The 22165-nt window shown below is 39.9% G+C and overlaps 1 protein-coding gene across 4 annotated transcripts in view; it reads left to right on the forward strand.

Annotated features, from left to right (window-relative positions):
• The window catches only part of LOC149228644 (uncharacterized), a 135505-nt gene that overhangs the window by 27108 nt on the left and 86232 nt on the right, over positions 1 to 22165 (forward strand). For all 4 annotated transcript variants that reach the window (XM_089378310.1, XM_089378312.1, XM_089378311.1 and 1 more), the window contains 2 exons: positions 1452 to 2547; positions 2636 to 2797. In XM_089378310.1, the coding sequence (XP_089234436.1) occupies positions 1537 to 2547; positions 2636 to 2797 (1173 nt within the window). In that variant the 5' untranslated portion in view covers positions 1452 to 1536. The remainder of the gene's footprint in view (positions 1 to 1451; positions 2548 to 2635; positions 2798 to 22165) is intronic.

The raw sequence follows: 22165 nt of genomic DNA on the forward strand, positions 1-22165 counted from the left end.
TTAATGATTATATAAATTGACCATTATAGTTACTTAGGGAATTTGTTTATAACACATTCAGTTTTGCCTTTGACTGGGTATTAGTTTATTTTTGACCAAAAATTTGTGACGCTTATCCATAGTTTAACATTAGGAATTCAATTTTTACATTTTTTTTATTATTATTGAAATTTATTTATTTGTAAGGTGATTGGTTGAGGTCTTATTATGGGTTGTTTAGTAACTTCCATTTCTATTAGTTATTAATTTTTTGTTTTTAGTTTTATTTCCTTTTTATTTAACTTTTTGATTTTTTTTTTTTTTTTTTTCTATTATTTATATTTTCATGAATTATAATTTTTTCACAATATTTTCAATTTAAGTTGATTTATTATTATATTAAAAACATATTTTAATAAATTTAATTATAGACAATTATATATATTAATAAAAATAAAACACACATATAGATATATGTATTTTAATATAAATAATATTAGTTAATCATATTTCTTAATTTTTGGTGATGACATTCAACAATATAATATTTTATTAGTTGTTTTATTTTTGTGATGAAATCTTTGTCTTTGTTATTTTTTGTTTCATTAAGCTATATTTAAGCTAAGTGGCAGGTACTAGCTACTATGTAGCCCTTGTTTGTTTTGTTTTTAATGTTTAATGAAAATGGTCTGTTTTATTGGACTCCACAAAAATATATAATAAGTTCATAATTTTTTTGGTGTAAGGCTTTATTTATGAATTTTCTAGCAAATTCTTTGTTTTTAGTAGTTGCACAAGCTCAGGAGACTCTCTACAACGGATCAGTAACTGCTTGATTAAGGGCTTCCGTAGAATCTCACTACGAGGCAAAAATGTTGTGGACAAAGGTTTAAAGTTTTAAACCGAGAGCATGCAGAAATATTGTTCTGTAACCTATAATATATTCTATATGACCATAGTATTACTGGCAAAAAGCTTTGGGAAGGATGAAAGGGAATAGGAGGTTCCTTTCACAGGGAACATACAGGTGATTTGACAATGAACACCGTCATCATGGAGGATTTGTTTTGGACCTACATATATTATTATTTATATTTTTTTTGCGCAGCTCCATTTTCAAGGTTAGCTAATAGTAGGATAGATGTCACAGTGATCACACCAAGCAATATGAATTTCGAAGTCTTGTGTAATTAAAAACACCATTGTTTCAACTCTCACCACTATATGACAGTTTTTGTTTTCAAATTGATCTAGGTAAAAATGTGGCAATGGACTTTGGAATTCTAATTTGAGCTGTAGAACTGACACTTATTGCTTTATATTATTTCCCTTGAGCGGATTGGCTGGATGGGGTCAAACTGTGAAGTTGTTTAGTATTTGACAATTTGTTTTACTGTGAAATTGGATTTGTATCTTTTAGCTGTCTATCCACCAATGACAAAAGTATGATGTTTTATTTTGAGGGTCTGCAGATCGTGGACCATGAAGTGTGAAGCTCAATTATAGCAATGCGTTGGTGATTCATGCACGGGCATTCTAGACAAAACATAGGAGAGAATGGCTTGGAAGGGTTCTTATGCATATGGTAGTGTCCCAGGTGATGCATCATCAACCCACAGATACAACTGGGCCTCAAGACCTGAATTAATAAGGACTGGAGACCTAAAGCAGCATAGTAATAGTATTTTGAGTAGATACTTAACAGAAGAAGTATCCAAGGAGCCATTGTTTGAGGAAGCAGATGATACTATGGCCAGTGGCACAGAGCAAGCATGCTTGTCTGGATTGGGAAAAATGAAATCTGAAGATTCATGGGCCACTTTAAGAGAAAACACGTTAAGAGCCAGGGCCGATTGTCACTCTCAGGAGGATATTGAAGCAGGTAGAAAAGTACGTGCCAGACAAAGCAATGGAGTTACATTCCAGTCAAGGAAGACAGGGAAATGTCAGTCTGTGGCCAAGGATTTGCCTGGGGTGAATACTAGTTTTTCTGCATACAGACAACCTGAAGCTCTCCCTGATAAGGAAACTAATTTAGCAGGCTGCAAGGCAGGGATTTCTGGCCTGTTGTTTTCCTCTGTTTGTTCATCATTTGCCAAAATCAACAATGCTGGACAAAAGAGATACAGCTTTGGGAATTTTGGTTGCACATCTGCTCCAGATGTATACTTACCCACATCTGCGACTAAGGTTGTCCGTGCCTCTGCTGATTGGGATGCAAAGCGACCAAGACATAAATCCTCTAAAATCAGAAGAGCTACTGCTGGTAGTTTTGGAGCCACATTTGCAAATTACTCTGGGAAAAGTTTTGAAAGTAGAGCTCAGTTGACTTCACGTTCAATCTGTAATCAGTCCTCTACTCCCCCATCAAGAAAGCAGACGACTCCTATTGTGGATCCTGACATGTGGTGCTCTAGAAGTCTATCTTTGATGACAGATGCAACTTCGTTTGATTGTGTTGTACCCAGTGGCAAAGTGCATGCTTGTGGTCGTAACTATACAGCACCAGATTCAAGTGAAAATGCCAACAGAGTAGCAGGAACTCATTTGAATAGAAATTCCAGAGAGGTGAGTGTTGTTGTAAACCAAAATTATAAAACAATATTTAGTGGTTGATTTCTGGATGTTACATGCATTGTACCTGTTTTGTTTACAGCATTCCTGTACGACAAAGCGTGGAGAAAAGCCAGAAAAAATCTCTGACGTACTATTGGATTTGGGTTCTGAAAGCGGTTGCCCTGTTGCAGAGATGTCATCCATTGCCAGGAGTCACCAATTACAGAGATCAAGGCGTTCATCACGAGGGGGCCTAGGAGAGGTTGTTACTAACTACCCTCATACCATACATTTGATATTTTATTTATGTTTTCTGGTTAGTTTAAAACGATTTAAAACCAGGTATAATAAATTGGATTCTTTGCAAACTTTACAGCTAACATAAAGAGCACATGAAGTATGAGTTGAATAAAGATTTATTTCCTAGTGGTGACTGGCTTTTCTGAGCTGCTTAGCTGCTCTGTGCCTAATAAAGCAAAACCTTTTAGGGGCTTGTCATATCTAGTGGGATTCAACCTTTTCTTATAATATTGGAAATGAAAAGTCAAGTGAAATTACCTTTTTTTATATTTTGGATGATTCTTTTCATAGCAATTTGTATGGAAGCTGACATGATAGTACATGCTTGAAAGTTGAATGCAGTTATATTAAATGATGCAAACCATTTTTCTTAGTCCATAAAGGTTCAGAATTGTAGGAGCTATGGTCTCTCTACAGTCACTTCGTTTTTCTATAAAATTTAGACGCTGCTAGTATGTTAATAATGAGCAAGCTTCAAGTAATTTGGATTTTATGAATTCATTCTCATTGTCTAACTAGATCTAGTGGCACTGGATATCCCATAGCATTAGGTGAAAATGCTAACAATCGAACACTATGGCATGGGTGAGCACCTTGGGCTTGAGCTGTTATAACATATAGTTTTGTTTCAGTTGTTTTTACTGAACAAATCAAATAGTTATTTTGAATTTTGTCGTTGTCTAAAAATAAAATGCATGGCTGGGCAGCTCAATGACTCCTGTAAACCCACATTCCTGATCCCTCAACCAAATATGTTTCCAGTCTTGTTGCCCTGTTGTAATTTTGACCTATCTAGAACCTTTGGTGACACTGTAAGTCTTTTATCACTGAACTGCATAGTCAAAAGCAGAAACCATGTTGCTTGTTACAACAAAATCTAGTGTGCCTGTATGATGTAAAATCCCAAGCACCAAGGGGCTATTCTTGTGCAACTTAGGAAGGCTACCCACTGTCACCATAATAGCTTTTCCTCTCAGTTTTGGTTGGCTCTTCTCCAACTCAAGGGGGACTTTCCTAAAAGGCCGAATTGCTAAGGCTATAGAGTGGATGCATGAAGTGATCTAGTGAAAAGTAAGCCTAAGCAAACGAAATGGATGAAGTATATTTAGAATAATGAGTGGTGTGTGAAGGAAAGATGAAGGTAGAATCCCAAGACGAAGTGCTTAATTGTAATGTCCCTTTTTCCAAATTTTGATAGTAGAGACATCTTAGTGGCCTAGCTAATTCCCATAGCCTATTGAATATTAAATATCAGGTAATTTATTTATTAAAAAGTGACTAGGGAAAATAAATATTATAAAGCCACTTATTAAAAGAAGAAAAAGAGACCCATGGTATTGAGATGACTCATCGTATTGACCATGGTATTCAGAATGGCCATCTCTATAAAATAAAAGAGCTCATTCAGGGGGGTGATTGGATATTCGCTGAATTGATTTTGTGGGCTCATTGAGCTTTGTGTGGGGGTCTGTAACACTGAGTGTAGATCTTCTTCGGGGGTGAACTATCCTCCCCAAGGATCACTAAGTTTAACTATGGAATTTATTTGCAGGTATGAGGAGAAGCCATCTAGGCTTCTCACTAGTGCTTAATTGATGAGTTAATTGTTGATGAAGATTTTTTGCATTTTGTGACAGGTGGTATGAATAAAGGGGTTCTTGGCTTACAATAATTATTGATTAGGGGGGCTAATATAATAATATGCTAGAGGTCGGATTCCTATACCTCAGAGTTTAAATGCCAGCCTGAATTTCCCTTTCAATATGAGAAGCAATGACATTAGAGAATATTATGGTCGAGACCTGGGCGTGTATTGGACAACAGAGTGATCAATGATTTGATATGTGCGGGCATATTTGTAGAAACCAATCGGGAGTTTGACCATTCATGGGATTTACCTCGTATGGCTTGGGCTGAGGACAAGGTCATAGGCATATAATTCACATGGAGACATTCAGGAGTTGAACCATTCGTGGGTTTCACATAGTATGACCTAGGCAAGTTACCTGTGCAAAGTATCCTCACGGTCAATACCATTATTGACTTAATGCTATAACTCATGCCCATGCTGAGTCTCATATTGGTGGACATACCTGAGTGGGAATCGGGTTAGACATCTTGGAATTTTTATGATATAATCAAATCCTTGGAGTGCCAATTCATTACCTGTAGCTAAAAGTAGGGTCTATTGTAAATATGCAGATCGAGTATCCAAGACGCAGTGGCAACTATTGGAGGTCGAGTCAGGGCCAAGTGATGCAGGTACTATCATCCCAATGTTGCAGTGAACATCATTCCTTCCTAGCAGGCTGAGAGTTATGGGCATTGCAGAGCTGAAGGATCAAGTGTGAAAAGGATAACATTGGATCATTGTAATTGAAGGGGAAATGACCGGGGTAACCTTAGTAGCCGATCTGAAGGGCTTTCGGAAACAAAAGATTGTTGCAACGAGACTTGAGGTCCATTAAAGTCATGTATTTTCTTGCTATTCCATAATAGAAATAGTGGGTATTTTTATGTTCGAGCTGCACCTCGTATTTATGTAAGCAAGGCCATTTTTAAAATGCTGAGTATTGTCTACGAGCAAATTAATTAACTATAGAATTTAATATTTCCTTTGTTGTACAAATGTTGATTACAACAAAGTGTGCTTGTCATGTGTTTGACGAAATGTCCCTAAGGCAATTTTAGAGGTCATTAGCATACTTAGAAGCAAATTTGAAAGGAACAACTATAGTGTCTCCACAATTAGCTAAAAATTCATGAGGGGGTTACTACATTGGTATCAGAGTTGTGTATGCTGCTAGTCTACTGGGGTTCAACAGTAGGAGGTAGATTGCTTTTGATTTCACTTTCGGCAATTGTTGGTTGGTTCCTTGGAAAGATGGAGTCTACACAGGAGCTTTTTATTATAGGCGACAAGCTTGGCCATGTTTCTCCATCGAAAGATATCCTTCTTTGCTCATTGGAGGAGGTAGTAGAGTGCATATATAAGGTGGATCAAATACCTTCCCAATTGATGCAAGAAGCTATGGTCCTTGCAGTGACTCACTTGGGTGAGCACATGTTACTGAAACATGAGGATAAGGAGGTAAAGCTTGTTGTTGCACATTGTTTAAGTGAGCTTCTAAGGCTTACGTCTCCTAACATTGCATACAAGGAGGATACCATGTGGGAGGTCTTGCAATTGATCGTTGAAAGTTTTGGTGGGTTAGGTGACATCAAAAGTCATTCTCTCAATGAAAGGGCTAAGATCCTAGAATTTGTTAAATTGGTAGCTCAGTGACAAATTCCAACCATGGGACAAGATTCCTCTTTTTGAGAGGACCAATTTTGACTATTGAAGCGTATTTTTGAATGAAAGCCCACATGTGCACATTTGATCAGGTCGGCCCTAAAGCAAATTGGACACCCTTGGAAGGCTATAAATACGAGTGACCTCAACCTCATTTGGACATTATCATGGAGCGTTCTTCTATTCTTTCTTTGGTTTGGCTCACACAAGTTTGAGGCAAATTCACAGAGATTGTTTGGCACAGGTTCGAAATTGCAAGGTCCAAAGCTCGCGTCTTTGTTTCTTAATTGCTGGCATGTCATGGAGAAACTTCGACTGCAGTTGCAAGGATGTCATGGAGAAATTTCGACTGAAGCCTTTCAGCCGCATGCATTACACATCTTCCCTGCGACTGGAACCTAAAGATTGAATTTTTCTGTAGACCGAGGATTTCGCCAACTGACCGTAGAGTTCGGCTACTGGCCTTATAGTCAGTAACAATTGATCACAGGCTTCTGAATCAAGGTTTTGGATTATTGGCATGGTTGGGTTCATCTCATGGATATTGTCTAGTTGATTTTGCTGGATAGGTTTATGATGAAAGATATGGATCATTGTACTCTCTCTTTGCTAAATCATTCAATAACAATCTAATGAGAAGAAGAATTTGAAAGGGTTTTTCCTGTAGTGGGTTTTGCCCTGATCTTCGACCAATCCTGGTGTCTCTATGTGTGAATACTTTTCTTCTATTGTTCCTTTATGTTCTGCTGCATTGATGATGATGTTGTTCTTTCTATATAATTGCACATGTTGCTGAGTAATGTTGTAAACATGAATAATGACATGATCCTATGTAGTGACTTTAATATGCAAATGTTGAAATGCAATTATCAAAGCAAATAACAATATAGCCATAAGAAAAATTAACAGAATTAATGGCAAAGGTGAGATCATGTGTTATCATGCTTGATTTAGATTGTAATGATCTTGTTCTACAGATGTTTCATCATTTCCTCAATGCCATCAATGAGGATCATGACACAACGATCCAGGATGACATGAAAGCCATTGTGATTGCAATTATTGATGAAAGTGGTGTTATTTCCCAGTCTATTGTGTCTCCGTTGTTGGTTGTTTTGAATAAAAAACAACTTACTTCAACCACTGCTTACAACTTGGTACGCAATGTTGCCAAACAATGTGAAGGGAAGTTGGAAACTTCACTTGGTTGATGAGGAGATGGTGAAAGAACAAGAAAAGGTTGAGGAGGTTTGTGTGGATGCACATTTTGTGTTATCTACAAATACCATCACATGGGAGGATGATCATAGTATCATGGGTTGGAGTAACACTTCAGTAGGGATTTCATGTGGTAGTCACTAAGAACATACGCCAAAAGAGATTAAAAAGGGCCTTTCAACAATAAAGGAGAGAACCAAGGCTCTAAAGGACACAATATTACAAAAAGAGATTGCGCTTAAGGCATCAGGAGCTAGGAAAGCGGGGATAGCTACTAACCTTGCTGATACTAAGAGACGGTTGGGAATGCTAAGGATGCAACAACATAAGTCCACTCTTGAGTTGTGGAGTATCCCTCCTCAACAATACATAGAAAGGGCTTGCAACACCTATGAGGGATCAATGAGGAAATAAGAACCCAATCTTGCAGGATACTTCCATCGGATGATGAACACATTGTGATATAAGATTAGGTGATAGAAATTTGTCATATCAGCATCCCATTTGTAATCATAGTAGTGCAATGTCAACATGGACGTTTTTTTCAGGAGTTTTTGATGTCTAGTGGGAGAGACATTCTTTGGGAGATCATGGACTCTAGAGGGTTTATGGTTGCAGTTTACATCTCCCATGATAAGGTCCCATGGTGGTTAGATTGGAGTGAGATTATGAGTTTGCACCCTACCAAGCGGAGGATTTATTGGGGGACACTTCTAGCCAGAGGCTTAATGTAGCGTGAGTGTTCATGTATTAGGGATGATGGCTTCCATATTTGGCAACGGGATCCAAGTGGATTATTTCAACAATCCGCAAAAGTTAACAGAGTAGGGGAGCATAATTGGAAGGGAGGAGAAGGCATTATGGTAGAAACTCTTCCCCAGAGATTAGCAACATACACTCCTATGGGAATTCTTGTTGATCGAATGTCCCACTTGTTGGTGGAATATTCAGAGAATAGAATTGCCTAAGAGTCAGAGCTTTTACATGGAGTTGTTGGTTGGAATGATGAAGGCAATGGTAGAAGGAAAGGTAGGAGCATCAGAACTCAGGTTCTTGGCAATAGATTCCTAGTCTGTAATTACATAAGGTTGGAGAAGAGGAAGCTTTGGGAAAGTATGACCGAGGATTTGATAATAGGTCTATCATAGTGGTTGACTAGTTGACTTAGCTTTTGCATCTCCTTATGATTCCATGGGAGTACAAGGTGACATCACATGACAACCAGCATAAGGATATTCAGATATCATTAGACCAAGGGGACATTAGCATGAGAAAATTGTCACAAGGTTGCTTTGACCTTGTTGGAAGACGATAGCAACAATTTTGCTAATGGATATATGCTCAAGGAAGCTGTGTGAAGTGGAACAAGGAAGCTACTCACAGCTTAAAAATATGAGTAAGCAACGAGCGCTGGGTGAGGAAAGGCGATTACTGAAGATTGAACCAACAGGGGGAGAGCTTCCAAAAGACAATAATGTGTGGAGAGAGCATCATATGGCAGACTATCCATCGAGATATCTTGTCTCCATCTACAGTACTAGTTGATTTTTAAGGTGGTTGAGATCTTTTTCCATGATTTCATCTCTTGAATGCAATCTCAGGATAGTTATGCAATGGCAAAGGGATCAACATGGTTCAATCATTGGTAGCAAAAGGAAGGAATTGTGCACGGCGATGATGCTTTGGGGATCAAGGAACATGGTAGGAGCCCTCTCTAGGGACAAGTGGATGGAACGCATGACAACACGTGGCAGGACATAAGTCCCTTCGATGGTGATTGTTGTGACACAATCTAGCAGGGGTCCTTGGAGGGGAATGTAAGGGACAAGTACTAGGCCAAATGACAACATTGGGACAAAGACCTACTGTCACCTCAACCAGTGCCCCTTGCTATTTACAGACTTTCACCAATGGGATGAGTCTCGGTATGGAGGAAATCACTTGAAATGATGGGATCAATGATAAGGTATGAAGTGATTCCCAAGGTTGATTCAAAGAGAGACCTAATTAGGGCTCAATGGTTCAAGAGAAGCTAAAGGCTCTCAAAGAAAGGCCTAGGAGGAAGATCTAGACCTAGGTTAAAATTATTCAATGATGATGTATATGCTTAAGATGAAGACTTACAATGTGAAATTGGACCTCTTTAGAAGCATTAAAAGACGATTTGTCACTTTAAAGAGGAATTTCACTTCACCAGAGAGACTTAGAAAGAAGCCTATGCGAGGCGTAGGGTTTATGAGTGACCGTGGGAGGAGATCCTCCAATGTGTTCACTAGGTCAAGATAGGTAGGGAAAAGGGTCCAAAATGATCAGTTTCTTTGAGTGTTATGTGCAAAGACCCTCAATAAGACCACCAACCAAGACACTCAAGATGGGCTTCCAAAGATGCTTAAGGCTTGAGTTTTCTTGAAAATTGATGGTGAGAATTTCACCAAACTTATTGAAGCTCTAGAGGAGACACCAACGCATGTCTCTATCCAATTGGTTTTGCAAAACACCTCCACAAGGAGCCCTAGTTGGCCGTCTAGGAATGCGGCTGAAAATTTTTGGAGAGAGAAAAAGAAAGATAAGGAGAAGGTGACAACCAATTTTAGTTGGATCACTTCCTAGTCCTTGGGCTATGGAGTCTTTGATGATTCGAAATTTCGCCCAAATTGTCTTCAAGGAGGCTAAAACGTGACGCCCTAGCAACCACCTTTTAAAAACTGCCCACCCAAGATCTATGGACTTTCATGGAAGGAAAACATTCATCTACTTGTTATTCAATGAGTAACAAGTGCAATCTACAATCAAACAATCTTTATGATGATATTCGATAAAATTAGGGCATAAGAGATCTAACTAGTTGCAATGATTCCACACATTAGACATTATTCAAGGAAAATATTCAACAAATAGCACTTACAAGATAAAAAGAGATATATTCGACCATATAACAAGAAGTAGCTCCAAGAAAGAACGAAACTTTCAATGCCCAAATATATTGAAATGCATAAATAGATCAGACATCCAAGAAGAAGTTCGAAGTTCGTGTAAGAGAAATTATCCAAGAAGTGATGATGATGATCTCACAAATGAGAGTCATCTTTATTCATGTGATTCCTGCAAATTTGAATTAGCCTAATAGCCCCAACAATCACAAAATATTATGCAAATAATATGTCCGTGGTGATAAGTCCACGAAGTAGCTCACAAGATGATGAAAAAGCCATGCATGAGTAAGCCGAAATGATTAATTCATGATGTAGAAGTGCCATTGGAAGGCGAAAATGAGTCCTCAAGATGCCATAATGAGAGAGGGGCCCCCATGAATGATGGTAAAGGGGTTGGCTCCTTAATCTTTATGCAAATGATCATGTGGTGCTCCAAAGTGGATCTGGGGCACAAGTAATGGTATCATGGGTCTCTTGATGAAAAAAAAGACTTTAGACTACTCCAAATGAGGGTACGAAAGATGTTGCTTGCCCTCCCATGTCTCAAGGATGAGACAACCTCCTTTGCATCTAGGATCAACTGTCAAACACTGTATATACTGCTAATCCAATTGGGGTCACTGCTGGTCCAAGCGCATCATCTCACATATAATGTGTGGAAATAAACAAGCTGCTGAAGGTGTTGAGGTTGCCCATAAGATGAGACAATGCTATATAATTTGATGGAGCCCATGGCTCTCAACGCATCCCCTACAAATGTTGATTTGATCCTCTGGTTGGCTTGGGCCCCAGTTAAGTTGCCCAACCCATGATGAAACCACCTGCCAATCTTGTATAACATCCAATGCGTCTCCTCACGTTCAGGTACAATAACTCATTAGTGCATCTAGGTGAATAAATCTTGTGTCAATGGCTCACATGAGACTTCATAATAGGCTTCCCTGCGAAATTTGGGGTTTTGAGCATGTAATGGTGTTACCTACCTAGGTAGGAGTGGTTAATAAACAACCCTATTTGGTGTTCCTAGCCCCTAAAGAGAAGGACATGTCCAAGGTACTTCCTTCAAGTGGTAGGTGTCATGTGGATAATGATGAGGCGGATTGGGACACATGTGTCTCAAAGCCGAATGCCATGGGCTTAAGGTTGGTAATGATGAGGGATGTCCACATATTCGAGTGTATGAATGTAGGAGGGAGCAATCGTGGTACATGAGTTACCCATGTCTTTGTTTTTCCACCCTTCTTCATTTGCCTTTTGCCTTTTTGATTTTTCTTTTATTATTATATTGCTCGGGGCTCCAGTGGATGAGAGCATGCTGTGTATGATATAACAATGATTAGTCCCTTAAGGTGGGGCAGTTTATCGCCCACCAGGGTTGGGAAACACATGGGTTCCTTAATGATGTAGGGGGCACTCAAAGGGGCCATAGTAACTAGGGTGATGGCCATAACGATAAGGGTTAGAGCTCATGCTTGGCTTTTTCCCATGTGCTAAATTTTATTCTCCTAACCATCTTTTGCATTTTGTGGTATTATTTCCTTTTATATGTGACCATGATATGCTTTTATCCTTTTTTAGCTGCATCAACCTCCGGGGCATCGTTCTAGGAGCGACCTAGACATGTGGACAAGGGGAGGGGGGATTCTAGAGCCTTGTGGACCCACAAAGGGAAGATGATGAAATAGGGAATGTAATGTGCAGAGGGGAGTGAAAAATGTGGAACGGGAAAATGGGACCACGCTACCAAAATCATGGTTTCCCAAGTAGTGCTCATCCTAAAGTTATAGGCCAGTAGTGTGTGGCAATTTGAACTATTGCAACAGTTGGAAATTATTCTTCTAACTGTAAATTAATTAACAATTTATTTGCCCATACAAATAACGAACAATTCACAACTGCAGTTTTCACCAAATTAAATTCTGCGGAAGATAAATTGGAAACTGAGAAAACATTGGCGCACACAATAAATTTGACATAATTATTTTTGGACTAAAGTCCTCGGAAAAACCCAACCGGGTACAACAACTGAGGGTTTTTATTATTAAGCAATAGTGAAATAATCTGAGTACAATTTGGATGTCGAAAACTGACAATCTTGCAGAGAAAGTACTGGAAAAAATCTAGTGGGGAATTTTCCTCACCCCACAAGCAATCTAATATTGAAGACGGGCCTTTGAAACCCCTCCACGAGTTGCCTTGCATCACCCTCTGCGCAGGCTCTGTGCTGCCTGGATCTCACACCAAGCTACCTCTTCAGCTTGCCACTGATAGTGGAATCGTTTCTTTGGGCGTCTGCAAAATTTTCCTGCCTCTGGAACTCTGAAATGACTTCCCAAATCTGTAAATCGAACTGCCTCTTATAGGCTTTTGCACAACCCTTGCGTAACCTTTCTGTGGCTATCTCTACCTCTATGCAATGTACTCTCTGGAATTGGAAAATCTTCTTTTGGATCACCGTCCCTGCCTCTCTGTCTTTGCTACCCTTCTCTGTCTCGAACTCTTTCGGCAACTGTTGCTGCGCTCTAGAAAATCGAATTGCTTGAGGAAATTGATCTCAAATGTGTGTTCTCCATCTACCCATCAACCACCTCTTATAATCTCTAGTTGGGATTCCAACGAGCAAGATTAAAACATATCGATCACTGAGATCATATCTGGATCGATTCGTGTGAGTTTCTAGATGATTCACACCTTTCTCAATTAATACTGATTAATTAACCCCTTTAACTAAATTTAGACTCAAGAAATATTTTAAAATAGGCTAATAATCTAGTTGAGACACTTCTAGGTGGAATTTCCAGAAATGATTTCCAGGATATGGAGAACTCTTGTGTTTAAACCTCTCCACAAAGTTTTGAGACTAGAACACCTTTGATGCTACAAAAACTAACACTCCCTCTTAATGAGGAAGGTGTTCTAGTGCTACACTATCGCTTCACACCTTGTATCTGTATCACCCTCTGTCATGCTGCTAATGTCTAGGCACTGTGACTGCCTGCCGTTGCCTGCCAACCATTGCGCAACTCTGATGCTGCATCTGTGCTACCGCTAACACTGCTATATTGTTGCCAACTATGCATCTGCATTGAAACTCCCTCTCAACTGTTGTTGTTGCTACTACAACTATTGCAACTGAAAAGTATCCAAAATACTGAATCATTCATTTCTCTGTGCTACAACTGTTTCCTGAACATCTGATTGCTACTAGCCTCTACACTCTCCAGTGAAGAATCTACGCTACTGCTGAATTTTCATTGAGGAACTTGCCCTGCTGTCAACACTGCATCTGGGCTCTTTAGCACCTAACTACAACTAGCTTGCAATTGTTGCTCGAGAATATGACTGCAGCAACTGAGATTTAACCATCTTGCTACTTAATACTGTGGGCCCCCATAGCAAGGTAATGATCCACGAGGAGGACACCTCAATGGACCTTGCCCAAACTCTGCAACTTTGGGACTATAACCCCATATCGCCCCACCTCTCTCCTGAAGGTATCACTGCAAACATGGCAAAATCTTCCTCCAACTTGGAGGACAACTTGTCGATCTTTGTTGACGCTGTCCCCTGGTCCTGCTTCTCCTGCTTATCCTTTTTCCGGAGAGGGGGGTACTGTAGTGGCCAAACGCGCCACACTTGAAGCACTTGACCTTAGATAGGCCCTTCTTCTTCTTCTCCCCCTGTCCCTGACTGGGACCCTTTCATGCTAGGGCCACATTCTCCTCTTCCTTCTCACCCTTCATGCCCTTGTTGTTGCTTCAACTGATGGTGCTCTTTAATAGAGCTCGCCTCAATTCCTCCTGTTGTAGGTCTAACCACACCCTGCCCCATCTAGGCAATGCGTCTTTGTCCAAGATACTTTGGACAAAGACTTGCCACTCCTCTGAAACACTGCTCAGTGCCAATCGTACAAGCTCTGTCGATTGAGGTGCCTCCCTAATGGCTGCAAGCTGATCACGAGCCTCTTGAATCCTAGTGATGAAGGAATCTATGCCTTCACCCTTTTGCATCCTTATGCTTCTCATCTTCTACTACGGGAACATCTTTCGCTGCTCGAAAGTATTCTGATATAGTTGGTCGAGAGCGTCCCACATCTCCTTGGCAGTGCCTTTGCCAGATATATGTGAAACTATATGGTTATGGACTCCATCCAGGATCAATCGCTTCGCCTTTGCCATGTCTTTCCTGTATTCCTTCAACTGATCTGCATCTTGGTGAACTACCACCACATTATCTACATAGGATTTTAGGCCATATTCATCGACAGGGAGGACATCTTAGCCTTCCAGATGACAAAGTTGGAGGCCCCCTCCAACCTATCCTGATCTCTATGCCCAGCTGTGGCCATCTCTGAATCTGATAAAAAATATCCCTCGTCATCTGCTTGGCTGCTGAATCTGCTATTCACACTCCCCTTTGGAGTGAGTAGAACTACCTACAATAATTGTCGACTGCAACCAAGAAAATCAGATTTCTAGGCTAGAAACCCTTCAAGAGAAAATCTGTGTGTGTGTGCCTTTCTCTTTTACCCGGTGCTGATTCTGGTACTGCAAACTGTTGCAAAACCCTTTTGCATCCAAACAAGGAATCTGCGTAGTGGAAATTTGAGCTACGACTTTTCCCTCTACCTGTTGGAATCACTCAATTTGACAAGTTGAATTTTTCTGCCCACCTGCACTGAAAAATCGAATTGCTCAAGCATTTTGGACTGCCTGGCTAAGGCTCTGTGCAACCCCAAAAATTTGTCCTGCTGCTCACAACGAATTTTTACTTCTGCTTCTAGCTTCCTCGTCTGATAAAAATTGCTCTAATACCATGTGAAAATTTCAAGTATTGTAGCCACTATAAATTATTATTCCAACTGTAAATTAATTAATAGTTTATTTGCCCACACAAATAGTGAAAAATTCACAATTGTAATATTCACCAAATTAAATTCTGAAGAAGATAAATTGGAAACTGAGAAAACACTAGCACACGCAATAAATTTGACACAGTTATTTTTGGACTAAAGTCCTCGGAAAAACCCAACTTGGGAGAAACACTGTAGCATCCGAGGGTTTTTATTATTAAGCAACAGTGAAATAATCTGAGTACAATCTGGCTGTTGAAAATTGGCAATCCTATAGAGAAAATACTGGCAAGAATCTAGAGAGGAATTTTCCTCACCCCATAAGCAATCTGACACTGAAGATTTTCCTCTGAAACCCCTCCACGAGTTGCCCTGCATCACCCTCTGCACAGGCATAAATTCATGTTGCCTGGATCTCACACTGAGCTGCTTCTTTAGCTTGCCACTAACTCTGGAAACATTTCTCTCGGAGTCTGCGGAACTTTCTTGCCTCTGAAGCTCTAAAATGACTTCTCGAATTTGTAAATCGAACTGCCTCTTAGAGGCTTCCACGCAACCTCTCTGTGGCTATCTCTGTCTCTCTCAATGTAATCTCCGAAACTGGAAAATCTCCTTCAAATAGATTGCCCCTGCCCCTCTTTGCCTTTGCTTCCCTTCTTTGGCTCGAACTCTTCCGACATTTGTTGTTGCTCTCTGGAAAATCGAATTTCCCAAGGAAATCGATTTGAAGTGTGTGTCCTCCATCTACCCATCGACCACCTCTTATAATCTCCAGTTGGGACTCCAACGACCAAGATTAAAACATAATCGATGGCTGAGATCATATCTGGATCGGTCCGTGTGAGTTTCTTGATGATTCACATCTTTCTCATTTAGTACTGATTAATTAACCCCTTTTCCAAAGTTTAGACTTAGGAAATATTTTAAAGTAGGCAAATAATCTAATTTAGACACTTCTAGGTGGAATTTCCAGAAATGATTTTTGGGTTATGGAGAACTCCTGTGTTTTAGCCTCTCTACAAAGTTTCGAGACTAGAACACCTCCAATGCTACAAAAACTAACATAGGGGAGATGCCACGGGACCAACGTTGAGGATTGTTGAAGAATCAAGGGCTACTATGTATATTAGGATTCTTCTTGACTTGATAACAATTTGTGAAGCACTTTTACAATTATCTTAGCTTGATATCCTGCTTCTTATTAGTGTGTGTTTCATCAAACTGCTACCAAAAACATAAAGACAAGAACATAAATGTTGGCTCTCTGCGAAGGCCAAAACCTCTCTCTCTTAGAGAGGAAAACCCTTCAGTAAGTTTCTGTTATTGAAGCTTCTTATTGATCAATGCCAAACCATAGACACGTACTAGGATGGCCTCTAACGACAAGTCAAGTCCTCTCCTCTTTTCTGCATTTTGTTCTCGACACGTAGACTTCCTTCTTCCGACATTTTTCTCCCCAACACTTCGTCGTCCTTCTTTGCTGCTTGTCTAGAGATAGACCTTTCTTGAGAGAGCTTTATATGAGATTTTCCACTTTTCTGCATTTTGTTCTCGACACATAGACTTCCTTCTTCCGACGTTTTTCTCCCCAACACTTCGTCCTCCTTCTTTGTTGCTTGTCTAGAGATATAGACCTTTCTTGAGAGAGCTTTATATGAGATGTTCCACTTCTATACTTAGTGATGCCCTTTTCTCAAGTAGACTCATTCCTCCTTTGACCAAACGAGATGTTCCTTGAGATGTAGGAGCAGACTCGATATGACTGTACAACAACCCTAAATTCTTCGCACATGTGGTAGGGATCCTTGTAGTTTAGGGTCCTTTCACCTTCGTTTGAGAGAGAAACTTCTTCGCTTGACTTGGGAGGCCTTATAGGCCTAATTTCTAGCACAACCAATAATGATTCTTGGACTGTTCTCTAGCTGCTGTTATACCCGCAGATTTACCCTCCCTTCCTTCGCACGTGTGACTGTTTCTATCTCTAGAAACAGTCCTACACCTTCGCTTTATCTTCTCCTTTTTTCGCTGCACTTAGGAGACCCTTTAGACTTGTCTTTTCCTCTCTCTTCTCAGCTTCTATCCTTCGTTGATTTCAGAGATGCTTGGTGGACGTTGAGAGGGAGTGGACAACCTCTATATATAGAGGATTGTCCCTCCTTTAGGCCGACATGAACTTTCTTCATTGTTTTGATTCTTTTGGAGGACGTTGCTGCATGGAGAGGACTTGCACTTGTCTTGGAGGTATTCCTTTGACCTTATATATAGTGTAACATGCCCTCTAAGGGTCTTACATAAATACATTGACCATTTGACTTCCTAGAAGCACTTAAACATGTGCTTGACCTACTTCAATGAGCAAGAAATTGATTGACAAATAATATAAAAATAATCTCTTTTCTTGAATAAATACAAATGTCAAAATTACATTTATGAAGACTGAACCTAGTTACGTTTCCTTGAACATGGATTAACCCCCCCAATTTAATTGAAACCCTTCTCCCAAGTCATCCAATAATCCATACCCAAGTGTGCCCAAGGAAAAACAAGCATAAGGACTCGATTGCACAATGAAAGACATACCTTTAGGATTGGACGACCCACTTTCAAACATATGCTCTCGACAGATGGGCGAGGGGACATACGACTAGCTTAGGGAGCGGAGATAAATTGACACACATTGGCTACACTGGTGGCTGTTGGGGCTTCTAGCTGAAGACAAATCTAGGAGAAATTTCTCCTATGGGGTCACCCACTGGTGGTAGGTTACAGTGATCTCACCAGTACTTTGTGCCCACAGGACTTCATAATAGGTAGCATTATATGACTTATTGGACGAGGTCTTTTACTTGTAAGTGGGATATTGGAGCATCCATGCTTAGCTCTAAGGGATGATGTAGATTATGTTAGAGAAAGAGATGATGAGGAGATGTACTCCTTAATTTTTCAAGATTTTTTTGGAAGCACGGCCAACACCTTTATGAGATAGCAGTGTGGCAAGATTGAGATGATACAATAGTTGAGTAAGGATGCATTCTGCAGATTTGTGCGAGATCTGGGTTTTGGTGTTTGGATTGCTTGGGGTCAAGCAATTTTAGGGAGGGATTCCTATAGTGACCCTTTTTTCAGATGTTGATAGTAGAGACATCTCAGTGGCCTAACTAATTCCCGTAGGTTATTGAATATTAAATGTTAGGGAATTAATTTATTAAAAAGTGACTAAGGAAAGGAAATATTATAAAGTCACTTATTAAAAGAGGAAAATGTGACCCATAGTATTCCAGTGTTGTTAAAATCGCGATTTTTTCACCTTAACGCATAAATCGCGCTTTTTATCCCAAAAAATTGGCAGATTTTTTTTATAGCGCGATTTTTTGAAAAAATCGCGATTTTTATGGAAAAAATCGGCGAGGCGCGGGGCAGCGGGTTATAATAGGCAAAATGCGATTTTTTTTATGTCATTTTTGACTTGGGCGCGCTTTGGAGGAGGAGAAGTGTTGGGAGAGAGGAGCTGAAGGGTTTGGAAGCAAATCCAAGTGCTTGTTGGAGAATTTCAAGAGGAGATCACAAATTTCTCCATAAAAACGGTATGTAGATTTTTTTTTTTTTTTTTGTTTTCCTTGTTTAAAAACTTTGTTTTTCATTGTTTTTGGTTGGCAAATTTCATATGGGCAGTGGGCACCATTTTCCTTTTGTTTTTAAAGAATTTATTGTATTTTTTCATTGATTTGGGATGGGTAACTTGGTATGAGTATGGGAACCAATTTTATTTTATTTTTCATTTTTTTTAAACATTGTTTATGTTTTTTCATTGTTTTTTGGCATTGCCATTTGGTTGGGTAACTTGGGTTTGGAACTTTGGATTTTGGAAATTTGTATTTTGTAATTTTGTAAATGCTAAATTGTAATTTGTATTATGTAATCCTAAATTCCTATTTCCTAATCCTTATTTTTCCATAGGTTTGCAAATTCAAAATTCAAAAACAAACATGCCAAGGAAATTGGATCCTTTCTGGGAATATGGTGAACCTAAAGCTCCGAATGATAGACAAAACTTGAATTGCAAGTTGTGTGGAAAGGAGATAAGCGGGGGGGTGTACAGGTTGAAGTACCACCTTGCACAAATCCCTGGACGTGATGTGGGGCCCTGTATAAATACAAATCCTGAACTTATCCAAAGAGCCATGAGAGCATTGGGAGAATTAGAGCAAACTAGAGAGGCCAAAGAAGAACTCAAAAGGCAACTAAGAAGGTCAGCTGAAGGAAGTGGACCAAGTGGCACTGGTTCTACTGCAGCGTCAGTCAATCCGGTAGCTGCATCATCATTTTTTGTTCCTCGAACCACACCTGGTTCACAACCAACTATCGGTTCAATGCTAAAAAGAACTGAAAAAGAACAAGCTGATAGGTTGATGGCAAAATTTCTCCTCTGGAGTGATATTCCTTTCAGCATTGTAAGGAATAATCCATTTTTCCAACCTGCTGTTGATGCTATTGCCAGTGTTGGCCCGGGGTACAAAATCCCTTCTTATCATGATTTCAGAGGCCGGATTCTTCAAGAGGAAAAGCGTGACTGCACCCAAAGATTGGAGGATTTTAGGGCATCATGGGCACAAACAGGATGCACTGTTATGTCAGATGGTTGGACTGACCAAAAGGGGAGAACCCTTATAAACTTCTTGGTTAGTTGTCCCAAGGGGACTATGCTTATCAAATCTATTGATGCAACTCATCAAATCAAAGATGCAAGAACTTTATGTGATTTGCTGGATGTGTTTATTTTGGAGGTGGGTGCAGAAAATGTTGTCCAAGTCATAACGGACAATGTTGCAAATTATGTTGCTGCTGGTAGAATGCTTATGGACAGGCATCCTACTTTATTTTGGACACCTTGTGCTGCCCATTGTATTGATTTGATGTTAGAGGACATAGGGAAAATTCCCTTTGTCAAAGATATTGTTGACTCATCAAAAAGCATCACAAAATTTATATATAATCATACATCTGTGCTTAGCTTGATGAGAAGATTCACCAACAACAAAGAGTTGGTGCGCCCCGCCATTACACGGTTTGCGACGAGTTTCATATCTCTTCAATCCCTTTTGAATTCTATGTGGGATTTGAAGAGAATGTTTCTTTCAGAGGAGTGGCGTGCTTCATCAATGAGCCGCAAACCAGAAGGAGAGGCGGTATGCAGACTAGTTTCATACTAGGAAGACTTCTGGGCGGGAGTGCAGGAGGTGTGCGCCGTTACTGAACCTTTGGTAAAGGTTCTTCGTTTGGTTGATGGTGAGAAGCCCGCAATGGGCTATTTGTATGAAGCCATGGACAGGGCCAAAGAAGCCATTCGGTCCTACTATGATGATAAGGGAGATGATGGGTTTCAGAAACAACTCCTTCTATGGGAAGTGGTTGATGAGCGATGGAACAACACACTCCATCGTCCCATTCATGCTGCTGGGCTTTTCCTGAACCCTGCATTTTCTTATGCATGTGGGTTTGATTTTGATGCTGAGGTCGTGGAAGGATTATTAACCTGTGTCCAGAAGATGGTGAGATCTCCAGAACAACGTATAGAGATCTCTAGACAAATTGAGACATATAAGATGTCAGGTGGCACATTTGGCTTTGAGATGGCTGTCACTGATAGGACGATTAAAATGCCAGGTATTTTTTAGTTTGTACTTTGTAACTTTGTTTCAAATTTCATTGTCTCTTCAAATTCCATTTTTTTCTTATGTTTATTTAAAATTTTATTTGTAATTTTGTTGTAGACGCATGGTGGAAGATGTATGGTGGCAGAGTACCCCTTTTGCAAAAGCTTGCCGTACGCATCCTCAGCCAAACATGCAGCTCCTCAGGATGTGAGCGCAATTGGAGTGTATTTGAAAAAATACACAACAAGAAGCGCAATAGGTTAACACTTAAACATTTAAAATATTGCAAATTTCCAAATAAATTTTTGAATTCATTAAAGTTTTAAACAATATTTTTTTTATAATATTAATTATTAATTATTATTTCATGAACTTTGTACAGGTTGGAGTCCCATAGACTTAATGACATGGTCTATGTCTACTACAATCTTCGATTGTGGGTGAGACAACTAGAGAGGACACCTGATACGGAAGCCATCTCATTGGATGGGATTGACACCACTGCTGAATGGAGGGTTGAGACCGAGAGGCCTCTCATGGATCCCACTGATGATTGGTTAGTGCAGGATGAGGGGGAGGAGGAGGGGGAGGAGGAGGAGCAGGAGGAGCAGGAGCAGGAACAGGAGGAGGAGCAGGTGGAGGAGGAGGAGTAGGAGGAGGAGGTGACACCGCCTACCCGGGCTACCACTACTGCCAGTAGAGGACGTGGTCTCCGTCTACCTCAGCCTCTTGTAGCTGCTACTACTAGTTCTTCAGCTTCTAGAGCACGTCAGACTCCACTACCATTTCCACCAGCACAGGCACCAGCTTCTACATCTAGAGGGAAAGAGAAAGTTGTGCCATTTTCTCGCAAGAGGGGCAGAGGAAATCAATAGGATTAGACTTTCATTTTATTGTATATGACATTATGACATGATGAGATACATTATCATATTTTTTGTTGATATTCTGAGGCTGAGTTGGGACTCAGGACTTACTATTCAGGACATGATTCAATGTTATGTGTGATTTTAGCGCTAGAAATGATATTAAACATCTTATATATTAGTTTTTTTATCATATTTATGTGTCAATGTATTTATTTTATGTTGTAGATGGTTTAGATATTAAAAAAATTGAAAAAAAATGAAAAAAAATGAATATTTTTGTGCCAAACGCTTTTTTCCCGCTTTTGCCGATTTTTTCCGCTTTATTCCCGACGCCGATTTAATCCCGATCGTGCTTTTAACAACATTGTCAGATGACGATGGTATTGATCCTGTTGCCTCGAAATCTAGCAGGTCTTGTGAGGGGAGCTCACAAGTCAAGAACTAGATTAAGTGACAACAGTATGAGGTGTGGCCCATTGTCACCGCAACCACTGCCTCCTAATCTTTAA

The sequence above is a fragment of the Pinus tabuliformis genome, chromosome J (genome assembly GCF_031772625.1).
Source record: "Pinus tabuliformis cultivar Carrire ecotype Pingquan chromosome J, CPIR1, whole genome shotgun sequence".
Lineage (NCBI taxonomy): Eukaryota > Viridiplantae > Streptophyta > Pinopsida > Pinales > Pinaceae > Pinus > Pinus tabuliformis.